General features: G+C 32.4%; 2 protein-coding genes across 3 annotated transcripts; both read right to left on the reverse strand.

Annotated features, from left to right (window-relative positions):
- Nucleotides 1–1,146: 1,146 nt before the first annotated feature.
- Nucleotides 1,147–6,382, reverse strand: LOC125073459. Of its 2 annotated transcripts, none has more exons than XM_047684311.1 (7): nucleotides 6,240–6,382; nucleotides 5,343–5,442; nucleotides 4,609–4,707; nucleotides 4,377–4,523; nucleotides 3,905–4,065; nucleotides 3,189–3,369; nucleotides 1,147–1,950 (listed from the first exon to the last, which is right to left on the reverse strand). In XM_047684311.1, exons 1-7 carry the CDS (start codon nucleotides 6,288–6,290, stop codon nucleotides 1,784–1,786), a joined length of 906 nt encoding a protein of 301 aa, XP_047540267.1. In that variant the 5' UTR covers nucleotides 6,291–6,382; the 3' UTR covers nucleotides 1,147–1,783. The 2 variants fall into 2 exon arrangements, with proteins under 2 accessions (XP_047540267.1, XP_047540258.1); XM_047684302.1 differs by having other exon boundaries at nucleotides 4,609–4,719.
- A 2,438-nt stretch (nucleotides 6,383–8,820) lies between these two features.
- LOC125070891 (peroxiredoxin 1) lies at nucleotides 8,821–22,214 on the reverse strand. The gene is made up of 5 exons (XM_047680900.1): nucleotides 22,070–22,214; nucleotides 14,344–14,484; nucleotides 11,464–11,603; nucleotides 10,588–10,756; nucleotides 8,821–9,651 (listed from the first exon to the last, which is right to left on the reverse strand). Exons 2-5 carry the CDS (start codon nucleotides 14,472–14,474, stop codon nucleotides 9,504–9,506), a joined length of 588 nt encoding a protein of 195 aa, XP_047536856.1. The 5' UTR covers nucleotides 14,475–14,484; nucleotides 22,070–22,214; the 3' UTR covers nucleotides 8,821–9,503.
- Nucleotides 22,215–27,436: the final 5,222 nt, after the last annotated feature.

The raw sequence follows: 27,436 nt of genomic DNA on the forward strand, positions 1-27,436 counted from the left end.
TTGTTATTCATTATGGATTTGTGAGAAAATTCTGTTTTCAATGTCGAGTTATTGGAACTTTGGAAATAAAATCAAAGCGAATATAAGTAGTTCAGAGGAATAGTGTCGTATTATAAATAAATATTTATTAATCAAGAACGGTTCGTACTGCATAATATAGTAGAGCTATTGGAAACTCGTATGGAATACCTATCTGAATGTAAGGTTTGTTTATATATAGTCCTTCGATTGGAATAGGTCTTTAGAAATAATTTACAAGTTATACTTGGTAGTAGGGCTTTGTGCAAGCCCGTCTGGGTAGATACCACCCACTCATCAGATATTCTACCGCCAAATAACAGTACTGTGTATTGTTGTGTTCCGGTTAGAAGGGTGAGTGAGCCAGTGTAATCAAAGACACAAGGGACATAACATCTTAGTTCCCAAGGTTGGTGGCGCATAGGTGATGTAAGGAATGGTTAATATTTCTTACAGCGCCTTTGTCTATGGGCGGTGGTGACCACCATCAGGTGGCCCCATATGGGCCACCTTATGGTGGTCGTCTGCCAACTAATGCCATAAAAAAATCAAGAGGTGAGATAACGATTGATTAGAACCAGTGAATTATAACTGTTGTCCAAACTAAGGCATCAGTAATTATGCCTAATTTGTGTTAGTATGATGTGTTTCCGGCTGTGAAGGAAGACATCATGAGGCAACCTGCATGTGTCGAATGTGTGCTAACCCCAAAAGGTTACATTTATAATTTGAAATAAAACTCACTTAATTATTATTAGATCTTTATTGGACCCAAAAATACACCAACACCCAGATATGTCAACTGATATAATTAAAACGAAACGAAATCTTCATAAATTAATCAACAAAATAATAAAAACGTAACTTCCTAATTATCAAACATATTTGCTATTAAAAATATTGTCTCAAATATTTAAAAATGATTTTTTAACGTATAAATACTTTTCAACATGATACACTGTTCATTGAAAATACTCCTTTTTTTTAAATTTATTTGTTCATAAATGAATCTATGCGGACAGAAATATTTTATGAGAAAAAAAAATGATAAGTTTATCTAAATAATGAAAAAAAAATCTGTTATCGAAATTTAAAAATCTTGATAATAAATAAAATATTAACGACCTATTTTTAATTCGATTAACAAAGATTTTTTTAATGTCGTATTTGAAGTTTGTTTTAAAATTTAATTTTATGCTCGATTACAGATTTCATAAACATTTTAGTGACCAATTATTTACGATTGAACGCTAAAATGTATTCGCGTTTACGTAATTTCATTTATTAAAACGTCCGCCAAAGTCAGATGACTGAATTAAATTGATTCATTGAACAAAAATACAAAATATCGTTTGGAAGTTTCAAAAAGTTTTGTCTAGATTTAAAACCGTTACTCAATACGATTCAAGTAACGAAAAAATAATAAATTGATAATATAATAACTTTGTGCCGTACAAAGCAATCGGATGTACAATACTAATATAATCATATAAAATACCTTCAATGACATCGGGACTTCGATCGTCGTTCACTAATATAATAATATCGTCAATATTAATTTAAGAAAAACAAAATTACAATACACGAGTATCGCCACATATAAAAAAAAGAAAAAAAAAACATGATCGTTATGACATAACCACTAGCGCCATCTATGAGCCGATTCGATTAACAAATGGCACTCGACAATTCCTATTAAAAAATCAAACGTGATAATTTTCATAATATGCATTATACAAAATATAGAATATAATTCGGTGCTCGCTCACAGCATAAGTTTCTTCTCCAACGCCTCCCAGATAGGATCGAGTGGCGCCTCGCACGCGGCGAGGGGCGCGGGGGCGGCGCGCGGGGGGCGCGCGGCGGGCGCGGCGCGGCGCCGGCCCGACGCGAGCCGCACGCTGCGCAGCATCGCCGCCGACTTCATGCGCTCTGCGTACGAACAGAACAGCGTTGCAGAACTATCGATAGTTGATCGAAAACTATTCAGGATATCGATAGCACTATCGATAGTATCGTTTTGATCAATACTATCGATAGTATCGATAGCTCTCTGTAAGCAATACTATTGGTAGCAGCGATACTATTGATACTATAGTATCGATAGTTTTGGACTATCGATAGTTTAAATTAAAACTAATGGGATTTGCAATACTATCGATAGTATTGCTCATTGGGGCTATCGATACTATCAATAGACTATCAATACTATCGCTAACACCTTAACTATCGATAGTTTATACGCCACCAAGCTTGAGTACTAGGAGGTTAGGTTCCTTCTCAAAATCTCAAAATTCTCAAAATCGGAACACAACAATACCAAATATTGCTGTTTGTTTGTAGAATATATTATGATGTTAGGGTAGTACCTACCTTCACGGCCTCACACTACGCCCTGCATGTAAATATACATAATATCAACTTAAGAACATTTTACATATTGTTGTTTCATTAAATTATAAAACAAATTTCAGAAGGAACGCAGTGAACGTTCGTGAAGCAACCAAAGTGAATACAAAATCAAAAGCGTAGTATGTGTAGAAAATACAAAAAATTTAGCATTGCAATATCGCAAGTATTGTTATGGTAAAATAACTGGACCTTACTTGGGTGTATCAACGAAAATATTTTTTATATTTACTTACTATACTTAATATAATATAATAAAATAATATTCATTAATAGTTCTGGACCTTTCTTGACGGTAGTGGTGCTTGAGATGTGCTCAACAGCCGCTCTAGTTTAGCTATATTACACTAGATGGCGTTACTGCGCCATTAAATACGAATTTTTCTATGATATGTATTTGCTTAGCATTTATTCAAATTTTGACAGATAGAACTAGCAAAGTAACATTTTGATTATCGATTCTAATGATCGATTCGGATAATGGCGCTAATTGATATGTAAATGTACTAGATATGTAAGAAACGAACCTGTGTCCAAACTCTCGTTCAAATTACTGCTAAACAAAACATGATGCTTTAAAATTCATTAATTTTACCTAAATACCTCATAATTATTATGTTAAATTAGATTTTCCTCAAATACATATTTATTGAAAATAAACCGGTCAATATTTACTCGGGTGTTTCGATTTTCATCAATATTACGCAGTCAATTAGCGATTTTACCGCCAGCAGTACTCGGTACCGTGGCGGCGCGCTCACCGTCGGCGGTGGCGAGCGGGCAGTACTTGAGCGTGTGCGCGTGGTCGCCGCGCGCGCCGCAGCGCCGGCAGCGGTAGGCGCGCAGCACGGGGCACGCCACGCGGCCGCGCACGCGCAGGCGGTGCGAGCGGTAGTACGACTCGCGCTCGCCGTTGTTCTTGCAGAAGCGACACTCCATTTCCTGGGGAATGAGCCGAGATGGCCCAGTGGTTAGAACGCGTGCATCTTAACCGATGATTTCGGGTTCAAACCCAGGCAGGCACCACTGAAATTTCATGTGCTTAATTTGTGTTTATAATTCATCTCGTGCTCGGCGGTGAAGGAAAACATCGTGAGGAAACCTGCATGTGACTAATTTCAACGAAATTCAGCCACATGTGTATTCCGCCAACCCGCATTGGAACAGCGTGGTGGAATATGCTCCAAACCTTCTCCTCAAAGGGAGAGGAGGCCTTTATCCCAGCAGTGAGACATTTACGGGCTGCTAATGCTAATGAGGACGTTGATTACTCGGAGATCTTACTGGTTTGACGTTTCCAAAAATAATAAACAGAAATCTTGCAACTGAATCGAGACCGGTTCCAGACAATCGATAGAGCTGATTTTGTACAATTCAGATGCTTTTACAGGCTACAGTTTAGTATCTATATTTAATGTTGTCATTGTCAGATGTCATATATTTAATATATTTTATTTGAGTATTGAATACGCCATACCTCGACTTGCTTACTAGGCGCCGCAAGCTGCAAGCGATTCTGTTCGAGCTCTTTCAGCAGCGAGTACAACACGGAGTTGGGAAGTGAACTCAGTACCCGCAGCTGTTGCTCGCTGATCACATGTGACTCCAATACTGGCAACGGTTCTGGTGTCGATGAAACTGGATAATATTAAATGATGAAATCATTTTATCATTAGTTTATATTATTTTTATTTGAGAATAATAAAGTTTCTTTTGATTACACATCAATAGTTATATTATCGACCACAAGAGGTTTGAAATTATGGATTGCGTTCAACCCGAGGCATATCAGTAAAACATCTGCTTCAGGATGCTTCTGTGAATTTGTTGACAGAAATTGATTCTCTGACACACGATTCTCGGAACTCCCGGATGTGCAGCTGTTTGAACTAGACACATAACTAACGAAACAACATTGAAACACACAATATAACATTAAAATTCAATACCTTCAGCAGGAGTCACAGATAACATAATCTCAGCAGCGCTTCGTTTGATCTCCGCTGGTTGCTGCAGACATACAGACGGGGATGCCTCAGGAGCAGGCCACGACTTCTGACGAAGGTATGCGTTTGATGGACCCATACCGCCAAGCGCTGAATAATCATCAATCAGGTAAAATATCGTAACACTATTTATTTTAAAAGCGGTGGAACATTAGGATCTTAGCAATTCACTTACCTCTGCTATTAAAATTGATCAACGTTTCATCCTCGGGGTCGTAGGGGGAGTCGGATCCGTTTTGCCTGAATTCTTGCATTATAGCATCGATAGAGAAGCCTGGTGACAACACTGAAATTTAGGAACTTGTTTGTCGGAATGTAGTCAATCAAAACTCAAACTCAAACTCAAATTCCTTTATTCAATATAGAAGTATTACACTTTCTTATTGATTGTCAAGTTAAACACTACCACCGGTTCGGAAAAAGAAAACACCCTGACCTGAGAAGAACCGGCGAAAGAAACTCAGCGGGACTTTTTTTTTTTTACGTCAAATTAATTATATACATAATTATATATGAGTAGAAACAGCCAGGAGGCGATCGTTTCATTCCCAAGGTGTGCTATCAAACATAAACTCACTAATTGTATAGTAACCTTTCGCACACAAGCGTTCCTTAACAATTTTTTTAAATTTCGCAACAGAAGCATTTTGAACGCTTTCTGGGATCCTGTTGTAGAAGCGTATACATTGCCCCACAAAAGAGTTACTGACTCTATGCAGTCGAGTAACAGGAGTAACAAGATTGTGTTTGTTCCTTGTACCAACGTTATGAGAATCACATTTTCTCATTTTCTCATACTCAACTCTAACTAAAAGGTTAACTCTCAACTTAAAGGTGTATATCATACAGACAATACAAATGATACAAATAAATATTGTGCTTATAAATGAGATTATTTATTAAACTTACTATCCGTGAAGCTCGATGATCTCGGCCTTCTTGTGTTGTCTGGTTCTTGTAACAGTGACTGAAATTCAGACCACGTGTCGTGGCTTCCCCATGGCGTGAACTACAAAAATTCTACCATATATTATACCGTATACGAAGCTTGCAAAAAAATACTAAAGTTAATTAAAAATATTTTTTAATTAACATCATCATTACGTAGTATAAAACAAAGTCGCTGACCGCTGACTGTCCCTACGTATGCTTAGATCTTTAAAATTACACAACGGATCAATAGGAAGGTTTATATGTAAGTATAATACATGCACAATATAGTAGAGAAACACTAAAAATTTTAGAGGTTTCTGAAGGGATGTTGATAACAAAGATAAACAAAGATATTTTATTAGATATAGATAGATTACTATTTCATATTCCTACGAAGAGTGACTTATTTTCATAGTGCGTATTCTGCTTTCCGTTATGGCTGATAGATGGCGTTGGACATTATCAAAACGCTTTAATAACTATTTGTAAAAATTATCATAATTTTGTAGCTATTTATTATTACCGTTGCATGTATTATGCTTTCCTTTTATTTTCAATAATACAATTAGGATTTAGTAGGCATATCTTATTATGATAATGTAGGTAAATTTAGATTATACCTAATACCTACGCAATTATGAAGTTGGCGTTCATAACATGAATGTTTATTATAAGTTATATTTAAAGATTTAATGTTATTCAGTAACAAAACGTAACGTTTCAGTAAAACAGGCAAAACCATAATTAATGTTAATGTATTTAACTTATTACCCACTAACTTTAAAATAATAAAAATACCTTCATTTTTCATTAAAAATAAATTATATATTATTAAAGATAACTTTATGTTAAAATTTTAATACAACTACTCACCGATTCCGACGAAGAACCACTACCATAATCACTAAAATTATTAAGACCCATATTTTACTATGTTTGTCAAATTGGTCGTATTTATTTAAAATTAAATTATGAAAGCGTCTGTACACTACATCCACTAACGTTCGACAAGTTCGAAAAAAGAATGCCGATTGGCGATATTTCATTGGTTACTTTTTATAAACAACAATGGCGGTATTGTTATTTGTAATCGCTAAGTGTCATGTGGTACAAAACTACAAAATAAAATATTAATAACGATATGACCTATCTTATGAATATTGGATTATACAATGTGCATGCATTTTTTTTTCTATAGATTTGATTGTAGTCGTATTAAAAATATGCGGCACTAAAATATAAGTATTACTTACTGAATATGATGCTTTATTATTGACCTAACAAAGATTTATATCAATATATTTTGGAAGTGATTTAACTAATTTAATCTGTCATCTTTCATTAAGTAAGTTTTTAGTATAGTTTATACGTAGTTGGATGATTTTGAGGCAAATTTGAAAACTTTTATTTATAACTCAATGGATTTATTTTCCACTTTTCGTGATACTTAATATAGAATTCAAAGCGATGTTTTTAATAAATCTGGTTAGACGTTAGGTATCGATATATATGTACTAAGCAGTTTTAGGGTTTACTATATTAGCTAGGATTTCAAGTACCTACATAATGAAAGGTACTGTTAATATTATCGGTTTCAGATTTCAAAGTGTTTATTCATTAGATCTATCCGTAAACAAGCGGTAAGCTTCAAACTATCGTACCTTGATAATTAATACCAAGAAAAGAACATAAACAAATATGTAATGTTTATAATATCGATATTTTACTACACGCCAATGTTTGGTCAAATCTAACAGAATTTAAAATATTTTAAAAAGCTTAGTAGTGATGCTATTTGGATTATCACTGTTAAAAAACTTAACTGCCTGTAAATATCTGCTAGGTTAAGGCCTCCTCTCCCCTCGAAGATTTCCAATGCCGATTGGTGCACATGTCAGATTTTCACGATTATACCGTCATCACCCAGCACGAGATGACAATTATAAACGCAAATTAAGATCTTGTGAGTTCTGTGTTGTTTGTTCGGGTTTGAATTAACAATCTTCAGTTAAGATGTGTTCTAACCACAGGGCCATCTTAGCTTGGTTTATGTTTATACCTACTTTATCAAAATATAAGTCCAATTCATATGCAGTTCTTTATTCTTTGGTCTCAGAGGTCCCTTTACTTTAAAGTAGTCAGTATTTCTTTGACAACATTAAAAGATTAGGTTGATATGACGTTACTTTTTAAAATAAACCACCTAACTAATCGCAATTTTATTCATTTTGTACTTCAACGAAACAAAGTTACACGAAAATAAGAATTAGTAAGAGTGGACCAGTTACAGGCACAGAATATAAACAAATAACAATAGTTCCCATACTGAATAGTGTTTTTCACGTTTTTATACAACCTTATTTTGTGATTTAACCCTTTTACCGCCACTGGTCACGTAACCAAACCAAACCAACCTAACCAAAACCATTACAGAAAACAAGTGATTGCATTAAAACAGTTTATCGATAATATTGTATTTTATAATAATATTAATTTTTAATACAAAAAAGTGCTATTAATATTAATTTATTGAACAAAATTTGACATTATCTTTTAATACCTATCACTGAAAATAAATATGACATTAAGAAGCTAATATTACAAGTTTGTTACATAGCACACTTGTAAAATGATATCCTGTTGCTGAAACCACGATGGCGGATGACTCCAAAGGAAATTATCATGTTATTATTGAAGTTTTATTCATCAACAATAATCGACTTCAAGACATTTTTTTTACTACGCGACATTTACTGTTTGTGTTGATATTTTTTGTGCTTGCTGGTGTTAAATCTTCAAGCTTAAACATTTCCAATAAAAATGCCACAGAACTAGTGAAATATTCACTTGTGACGTCTAGAGGCCGTTCAGTAGAACTATTGCTGCTTTGCTCGTTGTGGTAGAATATATGAGTGGGTGCACCCGGTGCTCATTACAAGACAATCTAGTACCTAATCCATACAAATGTTAACAACTTCGTCGAAAATGACCACTTATTTATTTACCTTCATCCAGATTTGAAATATTTCAATTAATGGTATATAAACAAAACGGGAGTGGAATAGTAATAGCAGTTTCCAACGCAAAAGTAACGTCAAATTTACGCCTCTGCAAAGTCAATAAATCCAGTTGGGAGTCATGTTTTGAGTATTTAAATCGTTTGTTAAAAAATAATAAAGCATATTACTCAACATATACTCTATAATTGATGATAAAAAAGAATTGACTTTCAGGCAGGATAATTTATGTACAACAACTGTATTGCACATGTGTGTGGAAAAGAATACATCCTTGTCATATTAGATATCAACGACATTCAGAACCAATGACAGCTTGTTTAATGAGGATTAAAAATAGGTTGTAAGAGTATATTTTGATTCGATATCTTTCCAAACAAACTGCACTGAAACACGAGCCAGTTAAATACATTGAGTAATTTAAAAAAAAAACACCATTTACTTGACAGCATTTAATTACAGCCTCGATAAATATTACAATTCGTAGGATCTCTGTCCAATACTGATAAGTTCTTGTAAAATGTATTAAATAACTTCCAACGATATTTCAGTATGCATAACTGAGATTCGCATACCGAACGGAAAACTGCATCACAACTTAAAATAAGCGAAACAATTCAAGATATTGTTTGTACGAGCTAACGTATCACAGGGATATATTAAAACATTAAGTTCAACTATTAGATGAGGTCGAAATTTTTCAAAACTCGATTATTAACATTAAGGGCTAGTACGCACTATGTACGTACTTAGTCTGGAGTCATATAGTTATATTCATATAGTTGGCATAGTATGTATGAATTGATGCTTGGAAAGGCCATTTGTACGGTATCTGATATTTTATCCGTTTGACGGAAAGGTAAAAATAAAGGACCTAATAAAATCCATTCACACCAAAATCTTACTTGTTCAATTTAAGCATTTATGATTTACGAATATAACATCATAATTTACTTTACAATGGTAACAATATGCATGTTGACCAAGCTCAGAAACATGTAATTTTATAAACATAATCACGAAAATCTTGTATATATGCCAAAAGATATCATTTTATACTTTATACAAAGTTTATAGTGAATATATCATACATCAACCACATCTAATGCTTGATAATAAATTAATTTGCATCTACGAAGTATTCCTTGGCGGCCTTGGTGTCTGGTTTGATGGTCTTGGAGCCTGGGGTCCAGTTGGCCGGGCAGACTTCACCGTGCTTGTCGGTGAACTGGAAAGCTTGGACGAGACGGAGGGTCTCATCAACGGATCTGAAAAATACAATTGTTTTTATTAATATTAAAGTTCACATTGACTTAGGACATTCTTATGAAATGTACATGAAAAAATGTCTCTTTTGTTTAAACACTTTATAATATAACTGATTATGTTTAATTTTCCCAAATTGAAATAAAATCTGGGCGACGAGGCATGATTTCAGTGCAGTTCCTTAGGTGTGCTCAGTGTTTAGTGACTTATCCTGATTAGTGACTTGTGACTCTTTGAATATACAGCGATTTTATGGAAACCGTGTCATTGATACCCATGTCACATCAACACAAATGTTTTCTGAAGACATAAGCCCATTATTTACCAAATATCCTATATTGTTCATGTCATAATTATTCATAAAATTAAATCAATTTATTATATTTGAGATTTTTGGAGTGTAAAAATGTAAATGAGAATGTTTTGGTTAACCGCTAAAATCACAAAGACAAAGAAAGCAATATAAAAATGATATAAATAAAACCTTATCAATTTAATTATTAAAACGTGAGACTGTAGCTTGTTCAGTCATGTACATGTTACGCGAATATGAGCCGTATATTTAGACAATTTTAAGTGGGACATTTGAAATATAATATATAAATTTGAAATTATAATATATTTTGATAAAAACAGTAATGAAAGGTTATCAGTCGTGATTGATACATATAATATGAATCATAATTAAATCAAACTTGTCACATCAATTAGATTACTTGTTGGACGTTAAATAAAATTGAAAAACTAAATGTCTATGGTGCCAAACTATATGTCTATCTGCTTCTATCTTGAAATACTATGAGTAGAAATTTATCAGTGACCGTTTTTCCCTCATATGTTTTTCTTCACTCAAACGATGATTATTAAATTAACGCAATATACAAATAGTGCGTGAAAGCGATTCGCATCCGGGCGAGACAAGCGACTATCTGGCTCACCGGCCCACTGGCAGGTCGTTGACGGTGATCTGGCGCAGGTTCTGCTTGCCGTCGACGATGAAGAGGCCGCGGAACGGCACGCCCGTCTCCTCGTCCAGCACGCCGTAGTCGCGCGCGATGCGCTGCGACTTGTCGCTCAGGATGGGGATGTTCATGGGGCCCAGCCCGCCTGCGGACGGCTCGTATATTATTGTCTCTCCCTGGGCCGTGCCTTTGTAGGGTCTCATGATGTAAGTTAACTAATTATTAAAATTATTATTAATACTTTAGAACTAAATAGTAAAAAAATTGTAATAAATTACAGGACACCAGGGACCGAAATTAATTTCCATAAATAGAGCCACCATATTAATTATCGGATAGAGTGATAAGCGTTACCATCGGATGACCCACTTGATAAGAAAACAAGCTAAATAACTTATAATTAAAGGACATAATTATTATATATTATGGCATAAAATGACGATATAAATATGACATAAATATACCTAAACTTTGACAACCTTTGTCTATTATGTGAATCTACTACAACTCGGTTAACTTGAATTACAAAATCATCTTAAAAATTTAGGTTTTGTTCCTATGTTTTCCTTCAACGACGAATACGACATCGATTTAATAAAACATAAGAAAATTAAAATTAAGCCAGTCTGGATGATTTGCTAACATATCTACGTATTCCACTAAATTTATTTCTCTTATATAGTAAAATACACATTTTACTATCTGAGAGAAATAAATAGAAAAAAAACCTATATATCAAATAATTTTAATTGATATTTTGGTGGCAAATAGCTTTTTTTTTTAATATAGTGGTGATGGTACATAGTGGTGATGTAATTCTAGAATGGAGGTGCAAGTGGAGAGGCGGCTCACCCTGCTTGCGCGGCGTGTTGACCCAGGCGAGGTGCGAGAAGTGCGAGTCGGTGGAGGCGGCGAGCACCTCGCAGCCCAGCTTGCGGAAGTCGTCGGCGCGCTCGGAGAACGCGATGATCTCCGTCGGGCACACGAACGTGCTGTGCAGTAGTACAAGTACATTTATGAATTCGATGGAAACCTCTAAATATAAATAAAACATCTGAGAATGTATGGATGTTTGTTAACTTTTCACGCAAAACTACTGAATGGATTTCAATGAAACTTTACAATAATAAGCTTATGTGTAAATTCGGCAAAATGTAACGGATAGAGGCAAAATTAACTTATTTTTTTTTTTTCATCAGCGAGCTCTGCAAAAACTGTAAAAATTACAGAGATAAAATATGTTTGTTTGTATGTAGGGGGGTATCTCCGAAGCTAATGATTCAATTCTAAATTTTTTTCATAGACTTAAATCTACATTATGAGACAAAGTATTTAAATTATATAAATACATATTTTATTAAGCTTAATACTATTTATTTTGATAATACTTTGATAGTATCGAAGTGAGAACGTCGGATTAACGTTTCAAGTTTCGAGAGTAGTGTTTTCTCAGAAAAAAAGAGATAGAGAGGGATAACCGTATCTTATCTATTCAGTATCAATTATTACTTGAAGCTGTCGACTGAAAATAAAACTATAATATTTATAGAATTAACCGATCCAAAGCGAGATAGCATTCTTTTTTCTTTATTAATACTAGTCAACCGTACCGATTTCACTTGAGTACAAATTAAAAAATAGCTGGAACTTAAATATATGAATGTACTTAATTCCTCGATTGTTTTTCGACACATTCACCTAAAATGATGTCTTGAGAGTTCGAAAGCAGTAGACGTTTACTCACGTATATAAAGCAGATGTGTTAAAATTAGAGAAATAACGCGAGAAGCCGTGTCACGCTAGTCGGTATTATCGAATGCAAGTCACACAAACACCGACTAAATATCAGATTAGGCATTGTAAATATCAATATAACAAATATCATACAATTATTTGTCCTGAATTCTGACCGACTCGAACAACGCGCAGATAAAACTACTGTGTCTAGAACACTAAGATTGGTACTTATTTTACTTGACTTTGGGATGAAGTTCTTTAATACGGCTTACAGTAGAATGAACTAGCAGTCACGTAAGGAAAATGCATTCTGTTCCTCTAGGCGACCTTTGTCTCACTTTCTCTTTCTCGCTGTCTGTTTCTATTATATTATTACTATATTTTTTTGTTATTTAATTCAAATGGGATTATTAATAATAAATAATAATTATATTTGTTGTCATTAAACTATTCTCAAATATTGTTTATTTATTTCATTGTATCTATGTATGTAGGTTATTTTAATTTGTTTTGAAATTTCAACTTTAATGGGAGGGAAAACTATGTACGAACTTGTACAATAAAATGTCGCGACGTGTAGTTATTTTTATTCTGTCGTGTAATGTTCTCGGGGTATTTGTAATTAATAATAATAATAATAAAGTATTTACACGTACATGCATTTTTCGTAATTTTTAGGTCATTTTACAAACATGTAACGACATTGTAAATAACAATTATCATATAAGGCTTGGGATATTTTTGTATGATATTTTTAATTCGTAAACGAAATTGTTACGAAACATAGCAAATTAAAACAAATTAGATTCATTATCTGCTTGAATAGGCGATTACGTTGAAATCATTCAGCGAACAATTTAAAATGAATTTCAAGTCGCCTTGAATTTAAAATGTCATTGCTCTCTGAAGCGAAAAACGTTAAACCGGTATGACGAGAAATAGCGGCGATATTATGTAACTATTTTAATAAAATTAACTTTGAACGTTATTTAAAATTTAATTAATATTATTTTCTTATACAATGTGATATCGCTTTGATTCATCGACTTTTAATTACGTTTAGGTACTACTTTACTAGTACCTATGTACTAGTACTTATATCACAGATTACACGTATTATGTCACCTAGGTATTTATAATAACGTTTATTTAAATTTGTGCAACGAGTAGTGAAATTTTTACAAATAAAAAAAATAGCCACCATGATTTTTAAGTATTTTTTTTTTGTATGGGAAGTATATCATATTGAACCAGAAACAATAAGTCGTTTAAAATGTTTTTAGGACTTGATAATGACAAAACTACATCTCATTCGTTATATCGTTCACGTGAAAAATTTGACCTCCGGTTTATCACTAGAGGCATAGTTTTCAATTTAATTTGTCATTGTTATTATACAAATAATGATGATTTTGTTTCAAAATATGTATACATATAATACTTACCCGTGCCGGCTTCACGCGGGCTACTATAATTTGCATGCATTAAGCACATATAATCTTTCCTCTTCAATCACTATCTATTGATGAGAACCGCATTAAAACCCTTTGCGTAGTTTAAAAGATCTAAGTATAAAGTCATGGTAGCTACTAAACTGACTATGATAATCTAAAAATAATATATTAATACATGTATCTGTTCTCTTTTAATGTTTCAGACCTTTTCATATGGAAAATTATATGAAGTTTATTTTATTAAGGTTCCACAACTTTAAAAAAAAGTACGTAATAAAATATATTCTACCGACATCAAACAAGTATTTCGTATTGTATTATATGAACGATAATTTGACACGCTATATCAAACTAAAGATAAGTTATATCGACAAATAGGTACTTCGGAATCAAACCGATACGGACATGACGAAATGAAAATTAAGTCCTAAAGAACATATCGTATTACAATTGAAATATTCCAAGAAACGAATCGTTTGTCAACGTCGCTCACAGTGCGTTTATTCTTACAAACAAATGTATTTATTAAAACTGTACTCACAAGTCGAGCGGGTAAAAGAACAGCACGACATATTTCCCCTTGTAGTCGGAGAGCGCGATGTCCTTGAACTCGCCGTTGACGACGGCGGTCGTCTTGAACTGAGGCGCGGGCTTCGTCAGCTGCAGCGGCATCTTGTTGAAGCTGTAACACAGCGAGCAGAATGCTAAGCTAAAACGTCTTTGGTGACAAAGTAACTGTTTACGATTCCGCCTTCTTCCTTCACTGTATTAAAGCCCAGTCAAGGCAAAGGTCTTCTTTGGCGATCTTGACGTCACAGAATTAAATCTATTTGCAGTGAGGGAAAAAATTGACGTCTTATACAGTTTAGACAACGCTTATATCACTAAGTAAGTACTACACGTGACTACATAGGCACCGATCTAAAGTAATGTTTGAATTAATTTGAAGGCAAATAGGTGTATTGATAATTTGAAAACTGACAAGTTAGAAGAGCACAAGTTACTTAATACTTCTAAACATACGACCCATAAGAATCAAAGTAGTACTCTACCATATATCTGCTAATGTATTGTACTTATTACATACTCCCATGTAAATGAATAAATCTAATGACGGGACACAACAGCTGATTGAATTATAAAAATATCTAAGTTATGTGTGTGTAAGATATGTACAAGCGTCAATAATTAATAACTAGAATTTTCCAACAATTACGCAACATTATCTTAAGGTCATAGCGACTCTAATACGATCAATAATAAAATAAACGGTTATCTAAACGATACTGACATATAAGTTATATTACAAGATATATAGTATATTTTATATATATTATGTTTTATAATTTATACCACAATGTATATTTAATACTTTATGACTGTAAAACCAGAAGTTGAATACATGTTCAATACAATCAATTACACTAACAATAAAATATACTCCTAATAAAATGTATTCTAGCCGGAGAAGGGAAGATCCATGGAAATATTAACTGGCATTCATGTACTCTTGAAATCAAATGAACTAAATTATTTAGGAACATAAGCATTTAATATAATTAATCATTATGTCTCGATTAGGAAGTAAGCTTGTTAATTTCCTTATGTTTATTCGCATGCGAACAAAATATCAGTATTTTATTACTAGCACTGATTTGTCTGTCTGTCTATCCAGGGCAATTCTATCTTTTTTTTCTATTAATTAGTAAAAAAAAAATTGTTCATCAAATATAACAGTAGTCGGTTACATGGTTAATAATAACTTTGTTAGAAGGTCACACTAGACTTTTAAACTTGAACGCAGACTTTAATGTCTTAAAAGATTTATATCAAGACATAATATTTTGTTTTGTATCGTCTGAAGCAAATGCATTCAATTCCAGCCAAAACAATGATTCGACTTATCAATACCACCCAGGTTTATTAATTACTTATATGATAATTTTATTGCATATTTATAAAACGAATTAATACATCTTTATCGCCGTCGAGAGGAATTAATTTTAATTAATAACAAATAATAAAAAAGAAACCGCCTTCATACCGTTTTCTGCACGTTTTATTAGTATTTGAATCTGTGTACTTACATTCTCTGTGATGAATTGTGATTTTAAGAGAAATATTTAAATAACCATAATATAATTCGTATTTTAACGATTATTGTGAGCATGTTTTTGTACAATTTCATTTGACAACGATCATTGATCATGTCTACTTATCAAAAATATCATTTTTTGTTACATATGTAAAGTAAAATCATTTTGTTATAGCATCGAGCTGCCTGTGCCGACTTCGTCCGGGTGAAATGAAAATGAAATCTACTTTAAAGGTCTCGAATCTTTACTTCCGACTCAAATATAAAAAAAAAAATATACAGAAAACAGATATCGTTCGTTTAGGTGGAGTTCCGTTACATATACACATGAAGAAGTTATTTATATATGAAGATAAATAAAATTATCATAATATAATATTTACGATAACAACTAGTAATTTGAGTCGTTCGGATTCCATGAATGATTGTAAATTATAAATGAAATTGTGATCTCGTTTTGTCAACCTTCAATGAAAAAAATATGTATAAATATTCATAGCTCGTTTTAATTAATTTACCTTATTATTTATGTATAATATACATATATAGTAAGTCCACACATATTTTTACATAATACTACCGTCTACCGTACATTGTATAAATTTATCGAACAATTTTCCTGAATATTTAACGAACCCATTATTGATATCGTGCTCCGTGTATGCCGTTCGCAACAAAACAACGCTATGTCCGTGTCTCCCAGTATACCTCCACAACTCGCGGAGTAATTTCCCGTTACCATTGTATAAGTAGTCGGTTAAAATCCCACAGTTAAGCATGTTAGTTAATATGGCTTCGAGGTTACTGACCCTGGGAACATTGAATGATCTACATTATTTCATTAACAAAATTGACGAAGACTCTCTCAACTCTTGAGAAGGGTTTGAGACTATTCCATTAGATAGCTCCACTGTGGTTTCTGTGTGACTCGTGCAAGTTTTTGCATAATCACACCGTCGAGCATGAGTTAAATTATACATATCGTCATAACGACACTTTAGGAAAATGAGGTTTTCTAAATTATCTTTAAGCCTCATTTCCCAAAAGTACCGTTATGGCACTTTAGCCCTTCTTCCTTTCCACTGACAGTATACAAATTAATCACGTGAGAACTCAAGTTTCGCTTGCTCAGATTTAAGCCAACAATTTTTGGAAAAGATTTAGGTACCTACATTTTCTATCATTGGGTCATTCATCAATGAAATACAAAAAAGGATTGCTGTTAAGTTTATCTCGTATTTTAATCACATAATTATGTATGAACAATGTTTGTTACTTTGTATTTTAAGGATTTACGTAAATATTTTGCCGTAGCAAAGTACATTCCAATTTGCACTTTGTACAAAGACAAAAGTTGTATAGTTTTTTTCAACTAAGAACTTTGACCAACGGCTATTATCTAAATGTTCAACATTAAATTTAAAAAAAAATCTTTACGTAACGTCACGGCGCGGGCTTTGTTAATTTTTTTTTTTGTGTATAGATAATATTATCAAAATTAATTACAATTATTTAACCAATTATATGAGTCGTAGAATTGTTTTTCGTTATTATTTTTTAAACAATATAAACACAAGTGTCCACTCTTGATTTAAATATAAAGTTTGAAAGTTAATATGTAAATAAATGGATTATTATGGAGAGTATTTTACTTAAACTAAAGATAAGTTTTTAACGGCCTATCATATCATCTCCTAATACTAATGTGTTATAAATGCGAAATTAACTCTGCTGTTACGCTTTGAAGTAACTTTGTATAAAGCAAACTTGAATCACAACGGAAGGACCATTTTGTAGGCTACTCAATGTTCCTGAAACCTACGAAGGATTACGAGCGACTCGTTTTGTTATAATAGTTCAAAATCACTGATAACATACGACAGATATGTGCGTGCATTTTTAAATGAACCCGAATATTACACTTTTGGCACAACTGAATAGTAAATAGTAGCGTTGCATATCGATAGTCCACTATCGATAGACTATCGATAGTTAAGATGTTAGCGATAAGTATCGATAGACTATCGTAGTATCAATAGCTCCCCATGAGCAATACTATCGATAGTATCAATAGTATAGCTGCTACCAATAGTATTGCTAATAGAGAGCTATCGATGCTATCGATAGCATCCATAGTATTGATCAAAACGATACTATCGATAGTAAGTACCATCGATATCCTGAATAGTTTCCGTAGTTAAACTACCGATAGTTCTGCAACGCTGGTAAATAGTATACTAGTTATACAATATTCGTGGCTATAGTACTTTATAAGATTGTTGTCGCTTTTTATGTAAAATATTATAAAATCATTGCTAATCCACGACGATAACTTTAATCCATTAAGACTTAATTTACAGTCAATTACCTACATTCATATCTTAATACGATTTCTAGACGTAACAATGACTGTACGTAATTATCTTATCTGATATGTATCGGACCGTGGTGAACATGACACAAAACTGTATCAACATACCATACCTAGTTATCGGTTTATTTCATGAATATAAGCCTACCACATATTTAAAAAAGAAACTTTTGCGAATGTCAATTCATAAATATAATGGATGTCTACAAAGTGTACTCAAGTTTAATTAAAATTTATTAGGTGGTAGGGTAATGTGCCACAGCCCGTCTACACTACCACTCAGTTACATATTCTACCGCCAAGCAGTACCTACCAACCATGATTGTTGCGTCCCGGTTTGAAAGGTGTGAGCCAGTATAACTGCATGCAAAAGGGACTAAACATCCCAGTTCTTACGGCTGGTGGTGTAGATAATAATACTAATAACGCGCGGAAATATAGTAGGTACACATTCAGGTGCATTATATACTTTCATTCTCAGTCCGATGAGAGAGCAATCGGACACGACCGGAAAGAGATTAGACGTACGACCAACGGCTTTACGTAGGTATCTTCCGAGGTACTGGAGTGTAACTCCGCCATCTTTCCATCTACATACATACTACTACTGAGAATGTTATGACGGATAAACCGTGAAATCTTATTGGCTCTTAATACAATCAATTCAAAAACTACCATTTAAAATTTATTATTTACTTGTGGAAATGCCTGAAGTATGTCATTATACTATCTTGACCCCAAAAGTTGTAACTAGATAAAATTTTGTATAGATTGGACGTAGAAATTACGAAATCTATGAAAAAAAAAATGCTTACTAATTACCTTATTATCGTTGAATTACCATACAATACGAGTTTTGGCTAAATAAGAATATTTTCAATAAATTATAGTAACGGAGAATTAGTATTATTATTCTTTTCTAATAATAGTATCGTTTTTAAAGTATGTTAATCAAATTAATACACTTTGAAGTCACTATGGTCTGCCGTTTGTATTGATTATGTGATTAGGATTGCCACACGTCTTGATAAAATCGGACATATAGTCTATTCCAAACACGAAAATAACAACAGTAATAAACAACACTTGACATCGTATTGACGCGATATCATTGTGAATTAAAATTTATTTTGTCGGTATAAAATGAAAACGATAATAAAGTCCTTCATAATTAAGGGTGTCACTCCGGCTAAAATTGCTAGTTTGTCCTATTATTCGGTTTTAAGAGCTGGCCACCCTACATATGAATATGACCTCGGTAAGTTAAGTGGAAAAAATGCATTCATTTGTACCAACAAAACAATAGTTTGAATATTGGAAAGGTATATTCCAAGTTATTTGATTGATTAAAGTACAACAGAACTACAGAAAATAGTATATGTAAAACTGCAATAATACCTTTGCAATTTATCTAATAAAGTTAACATTTATCGTCGAATGAACAAAGAAATTTTACATAATATTGTGTAATTTCCAAGTTCGACGTATTTCAAATGAGCATATGTTAAATACTGCTTACATTTAAATGGTAATTTAAAAAGATAAAATAAAATTTTGAGTCATAAACCTTATCTTATGGGTATCGAAATTGTGATGAAACGTTTTTTTACAGCTGGTAACTATTAACGACGAAACAATTAAAAATTAAACAACATATTTATCAAATTGGAAAAAAAAACTACGAGTACTTAAATTACAGATAAATTGTGGTTATGTGAAAAATGAATAAAATTTATTTATGAAATTAAAAATATATATATAGTTTGATCGGTACTTGGGATTAGTGTTTGTGTATTGCATGTAACAATTGTATATATGTGTAATGAGATTTATTACTTTTAAAGACATCAATGATTACATCTCCAAACTTTACTTCTACTTTCTAGAACAATCTACTAGAATATATCAGTTAAAATTAATGCAAGCTATGTTTTCAAGTACACTAACTATAGAAGAAAGAAAATTAAAATGAACCTCATGGAAAATGGTCTCATCATCGGTAAAAGATGTTCAGGCTTATTGAGATCCAAGCTATCAATTTCGTCCCCACGGCAGTAACATTTGTGTTCCATCGTCATGTCTGAGTTTGTAACTTGCTGATTTATCTGTTGTTCATATTGATTTAGGCATGTGATTAAATTTATAATTATAAGGATTTAACGACTGTCTATTAAATGTAAGTACATTTAAAATATTATTAGTATTAATTAAAACAATACTTTATTTTTATCCATTAAATAAATATTGTAAAATATAACTATGACTTCTAAATTTTTATATTGCAACATTTATTTTGACAATTATTGTGGTGAGATGTTGCACAACATATGCTACTACTGTAGGGTCTATTTATTTACTTTCATGTTTGTTTTGGACCTATTTTTTTACACTATATTTAAAGAGTAAGTAACAGTCTTTAAATGTCACTAGGTTAGTTACCATTCTGCTTTGGTATGGATACAGGTTGTTCGATAAAAGATGTGGGAGATTTCAATATGAAACCTATAATTTTCAAGCTGTAGTCCATTACTGAAGAGCTCTAGTAAAAATATTAGCATAAAATAAATGTAGTTAAGATTTATATGTTTTGATGACTGAGTCATCTTAGTTTTATCATACAAACACAAAATTTATAGCATTGGTGAGATGTGATTATTTTAGTGCTTGAAACAAAATTTTTATTCTGGTACTGGTAATAGAAGACACCAATGCGAGGACTGTAGGATCTTCAAGATATACCCAGAAAACTTCAATTCGTATGATATTGTTTCAAACAGAAACAAATTATTATTTTTAAGTAATCTCATCTTTTTTATATTTATACAGCTGTATATTTAATACAATTGTTTTGATGATAAACTATACAGAACATGCATTTCATCTTTAACACATTATAGCCACTTAAAGCTATATTGCTTGTAGCCTACTTTGATTATTACTATGATTCAAAGGTGCTCATTTTGAGTAAAATCATGCTACATAGGTACCATGCAAAAATCTCTTAAACAAAATGAGAACAAAGACTTATAATCCTAAGCTTGCAATAAATATATACATATGTATTATTTTTATATTATGAATGTATATCCCAACACCCAAGCAAAATATCCTTCTTTCGTAGAAATATAAATATTCAACAATGACTTATTTAATATCGAATAAAATTACCATCATATATTTAAGTTGAAATAGCTTGCCAGCGGTCTATGTTAAGCCATTAATAATTAAAACCTTGAGCCAATATATAATCCTCGTTCATGCACTTCTGTACACCACTGACCTCTCAATTAGTAACTTTTTGGCAGAATTCCCATTCATTTCATTGCCCGACTCACTGCGGTCTCTTTTCCTATTCAATCCTTCTTGCATCATGTTAACCTTTGACCCTAAACCGATATTTTAAATTTACCACAAAAAACGAACTTAATCTTCTTTTTTAAATATATTCGCGATTTCCGTATTTTATTGTATTCATTTATCATTTATATAAATATGTCGATGAATTCAAGGTAGGTTTTAACTATTATCACGCTACCTACCTCTTGCGCAACGTGGTGAAATATTACTTGAGTTATAACGGTATTTATTCTTATTGAGGTTTAGTTATTAATGTTAACTCGGAGTGCCACGATAGTACAATACCTATTTTTCTAGATGGATCTATCTTAAATTCGATTGAGGCAACGGTTGAGGCGACTTTACCTCATTATTAATATTACATTATCAAGACTACTGTTAATGGAAGATATCATTTATCATGTGAGCTCTGAGATATAAAAAATTAAATAAAAAAAAACTTACATGAAAGAAACAGAGGTCGCAGAAAATGAACCGAATGTACCACGAACAACGGCGTGTAAATGACAAATGAGCGCCGGCCGGAACAACGGAATAACTGAACCCACAGATAAGATAAATCTTGTCTTTAAATACTACAAAACTTATAGTAAATAATTAAAATGTTATTCACACTTTATAACGTTATGTAATTGATAAATTCTTTGTTTATTTTATTACATATGAATCAGTACACAATTATCTCGAGATTATTTATTAAGCCTACTTGATTTGAACTTATATTTTAAGACTTAGTACATACGGCCAAAATAAGATGGCGCTGAAGTAACATTTACGTTTAATTACGTTTTTATAACATCGACGAGATTCGAGGTAATTTATTTATTATTATTTTTACAGATGAAACCATTGTAGCGTATTATTCAAATACCTATGGTTTCGTTGGCGTACATTTTGAAATTTTGAATGTAAAGTTATGCTCAACTCAGTCCACGTCCCGGAAGTATTTATTTTAGAACTATCTCTTTAGCTAATTATTAGTTCCAATGTTATAAATGTTATTAAAGATGAATCTTTTAGATAATGTCGATGTCGAATTTAATTATGGCAGTTTTTTATACAAAGATGAAGACATATGTAATAACATATATCTTCATCAAAATAAATAACACTTTTATTATTTTAAACGTTTTTGTAGATAAGATTAGACTTTTTAGTTTTGAGCCGGTAGTTTTAGAAATATTGTGAGATATTGTACGAACCATGAGAACAGTATCGTGGAATAGATCGGTTGTATTGTGATAATCTTAATTTTGTAAAGAATGTGTTACTCATTAATAATTTACAATTTAATATTCTTAATTTAGAAATTGGCCGCGAATTCAATATTGACGTCAATTCTGAGGCAAAGGCAGTAGGTACATTCTGATAGGCTCACTATTAAGTAGGGTTAGGTTAGTTTCATAATTTACGCTAGGCTATTTATTATTCATTTTGGTAAATAAATCAATAAAATTTTATTTATATTAAAATAGTCCGTATATTATAGTCACAAAAATTAAACTGACATTTTGTACCAATCAAATAAAAAGAAGTATACGGAGGTGTAGGATAAATTGTAGGCCACTTTTCGTAGACGAAGGATGCAAAGAAAAATGATCAAATATACTTATTATTTTTTTACGTTTTATTTTAGGTCATTTTGAGGAAACACCGACTGGATGAGGAAAAAAGGAAATCAACTTGAACTTTACAAGTAAGTCTTCTAATAATATATCTAAAGTTGTTTGTCATTTTTTTTAATTAATCATTTTAATTTATTTACCTATGCAATTGACATACTCACGGAACCTTAAAACTTGGAAATGGTACACATTTGACATTATTTATGAATTGATTCACAATATTATTGTTACATTAATCGAAATAAAACTACAATAATTTCTTCAAATTTTTAGATAAATTTATTTAAATTGAACGAATAAAATATATTTTGTAATGGAGAAGTTGATATTGTGACTATAGTAGAAAAACTTTCAATATAATTCATAACAACAAGACAGATAGAGGGCTCGGCCACTTACCGTGTTTACCTTCTGAGGAAAGACCGATGTGTTTACAAACTTGACCGACTAATTTATCTCTTGGAGACAGCTTTATTAATTAGTTTTTTTTTGTGTATAATATGATCAATTTAATTTTTTTATTTATACATTTTCAGTACACACATTAAAGGTAGGAAAATATTGACATTGCTCTCTTTGATATCTCAAGACGTAATAATATAAAAATATTAATAGCCCTACCGTATTGAATATATCTACGGGTAGTCAATTTCCAGAGACTTTTCATCCTGGTAATGTTGGCCTTTATAACATAAAAAAGTATGGCTCATTAAATGTCACATGTCTCATGTGTAGTATTATGGTCTTAACTATATTTATGATACATGACAACCGTGTTTAAAAAAAAGAACGGATACATAAATACGATAATTAAATAAAATGTATATATGTAGCTTACAGCTTAATACGTATTTTATAGTTAACTTTAAAGCAATCCGCATCAATTACTTTCTAAGGCAAGGTATTGTCTCCCTCGAGATTGGCCGCTTTGGTCGAAATCGACTCGGAGGACATCATCAGCATTGTATTGTAATTGTATGTATATGTTTTACACATTTAAATGGAAAATAAATGAAGAAATCCCCAAAAACATTATTTTGTCACCTTATGTTCAACAGTACATATTAGGACTTGACAGTGATCGATCTGTTTCGAAGCTTTACGAAATTTTTAGAAGACTTAGGATTATTATGTAGTCACGTTTTTTACATTTTATTGTATTTTTTATTTTATGATAAAGGTAGGCGGACGAGCAAATGGGCCACCTGATGATATGTGGTACCACCGCCCATAGACAATGACGCTATAAGAAATATTAATCATTGTTTACTGCACATGCGCCAGCTGCCGTGGGAACTAAATTGTTATGTCCCTTGTGCCTGTAGTTACACTGGCTTACTATCCTTCAAACCGGAACAGCATGATAATTGGTACGACTGTTTGATGATAGAATATATGATGTGTGGGCGGTACCTGCCCAGACGGGCTCAAATCCCTACCACCAAGTACAAGTATATATTTTAGTTCTACATACTTTGTACAAAACCTTAGATGAAACTCAATAACGTGCTGTGGAAAACCGCGATGAGTAATGTCTATTTAAAAGTAAATATACTTTTACTCGTCACCGACCATAAGAGGAGAAATGTCAAATAAACAACTTTTGACAGCAAAGTGACTCAGCATTATTGGTCGAGAGCTTGATTAATCTATGATATTCACTATGGATTTGTGAAAAAATGGCGTTAGGAACGTCGACGAAACTGTTATCGGAATTTTGGAAGTAAAATTAACTCTTAGTAGTGTACAATATAGCTGAGTTATTATAAGAGAGCATATCCCATGAAATACGTGAATCTAAGGTTTGTTTATCGTTTTTCCTACTTCCGTTGGAATAGTAGTACTGTTGTCCATTAGTAGTCCATTTACAGGCTAGTACTTTAATTACAAAATTTGGATCTCAACAACACCGGGTTACTACTGAGTATCAACTATAACTGAGAACTTATACTAAAGGTGGCGGTATAAGTTAATAAAATATGTCATCAAAATCGGTGAACTCCTTTAGGATAAAAATTACAATGCACTTATTATTAATATTTTATGATATAGTCGGACGGCAAATTGGCTACCCGATGGTAAGTGGTCACCACCGCCCATATATATTGGCAATGTAAAAAATATTAACCATATTCCTTACATCGCAAATGCGCCGCCAACCTTGAGAACTAAGTCGTTATGTCCCTTGTGCCTGTTACATTCTCTCACCATTCAAACCGAAACACAACAATACTAAGTATGGCTGTTTGGCGTAAGAGTATCTTATCTTTAAATAAATCAACGCCAATTTCTGTTAAAAAAATGACTCTAAGTGAAATAAATGTATTCTATTCTTTGTTTTACAATAGCGTAAGAGTAAATCTTTTTGTTTCGAACAAAAAGTCTCGAAAGTGTATTCACTTAACCGATTACACTTTCGAGCGTTTCGAAAGGAATTCAGAGCCCGATAAGTGTTAATTGGGATTCCGAATGTATCCAGAAAAAAAAAAAATACAAATGGAAATAATTATAAAAAATAGTAAAAATAAAAGCTGTGAACTGTAAAGGCCAGTTAGAGCGTGCCATTGTGTCGAAACGCGATCTTCAATTGTTTGCTAATAGTTCAACTGGATGGTTTTTATTTTTAAAACTGTTTAATTTTTTTGGTTGAAGCTGATTTTCTACTATATTTTTTCTGCCTACGTTCTGCATATGTTTTAGTTTAACCAGTTCGAATCCTTACTGTCCGTTTACTACGTTAAAGAAATTATCTAAAATCGGGAAGAGAAATTTTTGAAAAGATGACAACGTAAGATAAATCGTCTAAGAGGCGTAATTCAAAATAATTAAAATAATATCGTGACCTAAATACTTATAGGAATGACTTAAGCCCTTCCGAAACGACCGGTTACTGTACAATTCGACTATTAGTAAAATTAAGGAACTCAACGACAGACGTAAACGTTGCGAGAAGTATACCAAACCATAATCAATCATCACTAAATAGTATAAAACAAAGTCGCTTCCCACTGTCTGTCTGTCCCTGTGTATGCTTAGATCTTTAAAACTACGCAATGTTTTTTAATAGTTTTAGATTCAAGGGGAAAGTTTATATCTATAATATATGCGTAATATAGTAGAGAAAGTCAGATCATTTTAGAGGTTTCTAATGTGATGTCTTAATTAAGCACCTTTTTAGCGCTTACATTGCAAACGCTGGCTGAAAACTACGAGATAGATCAAAATAATGTACTACAGTATTGTAAACCCTAAAAAGTTCTAAAAAACTGTGTAATGGTATATGTCTATCTGTTAGAGATAACACACAGTAACCATTTTTATCCTTTACTTTTAACAAGAAATAATGGCTTATTTACGAGGTGATTTTAAGCAATACAGCATTAATCATTATCCAATTAAGAACCGATCAAGAAGATCATTGCATTCGGCTAATAAACAATAAAAGTTACTATATACACAATACGATATACAGATTCACTGAGAATAAGTAACTGGTTTAAAAAAAGAGGGACGGTCTTCTTTGGATCGATAACAAATACACCCGAAAGTCTATCCGTTTTGAAGTTTCACACAGGACGTTTGAAAGCGAACAATTGAGTACTAGGAAATTCATGGGACGTCATTTGTTATTCAACGAACCATACCGGAATCCATCAGGCTGTGTATCAGTGGTTATTAATCGTTCACGCAGTTGTCACCTCCAGCGCGTCTACGTGGAAAATTAAAGGAGAAAATGGATGCCCTATATTGAGTTTGCGCGGGACTCATTTAATTTGACGCGCTTTGCTAAACGATTCGGTTATTTTCTCATCCGATATCACGCTCGGATTGGCATTTTTACGGTTTTGATAGCGTTCCCTCGGATTAGGTTTTAGATTACGTATCTAAAGAGATAAGACAGGTAAGGCTTATATAAAATCAGATCTAATATGTAAAGTGAGGCAGTCGCTGCACTTTAAGTATATTATGGGATATTTTTGTTTTTAAACTTTGCCAAATCGATTAAATTTAGTAAAAAATTAGTAAATGTTACTATATAATATTATACAATAGTATAATACGACTTAGTAGTATTATACGAATTAATAAAATTGTCATAAAGCGTATTTGTCAATTTTGGATTATCATAAAATAATTCACATTTTCAGCATTACTGTATCATACAACTATTAGATACAAATTCTAA

Source organism: Vanessa atalanta, chromosome 2 (genome assembly GCF_905147765.1).
Source record: "Vanessa atalanta chromosome 2, ilVanAtal1.2, whole genome shotgun sequence".
In the NCBI taxonomy this organism is placed as follows: Eukaryota; Metazoa; Arthropoda; class Insecta; order Lepidoptera; family Nymphalidae; genus Vanessa; species Vanessa atalanta.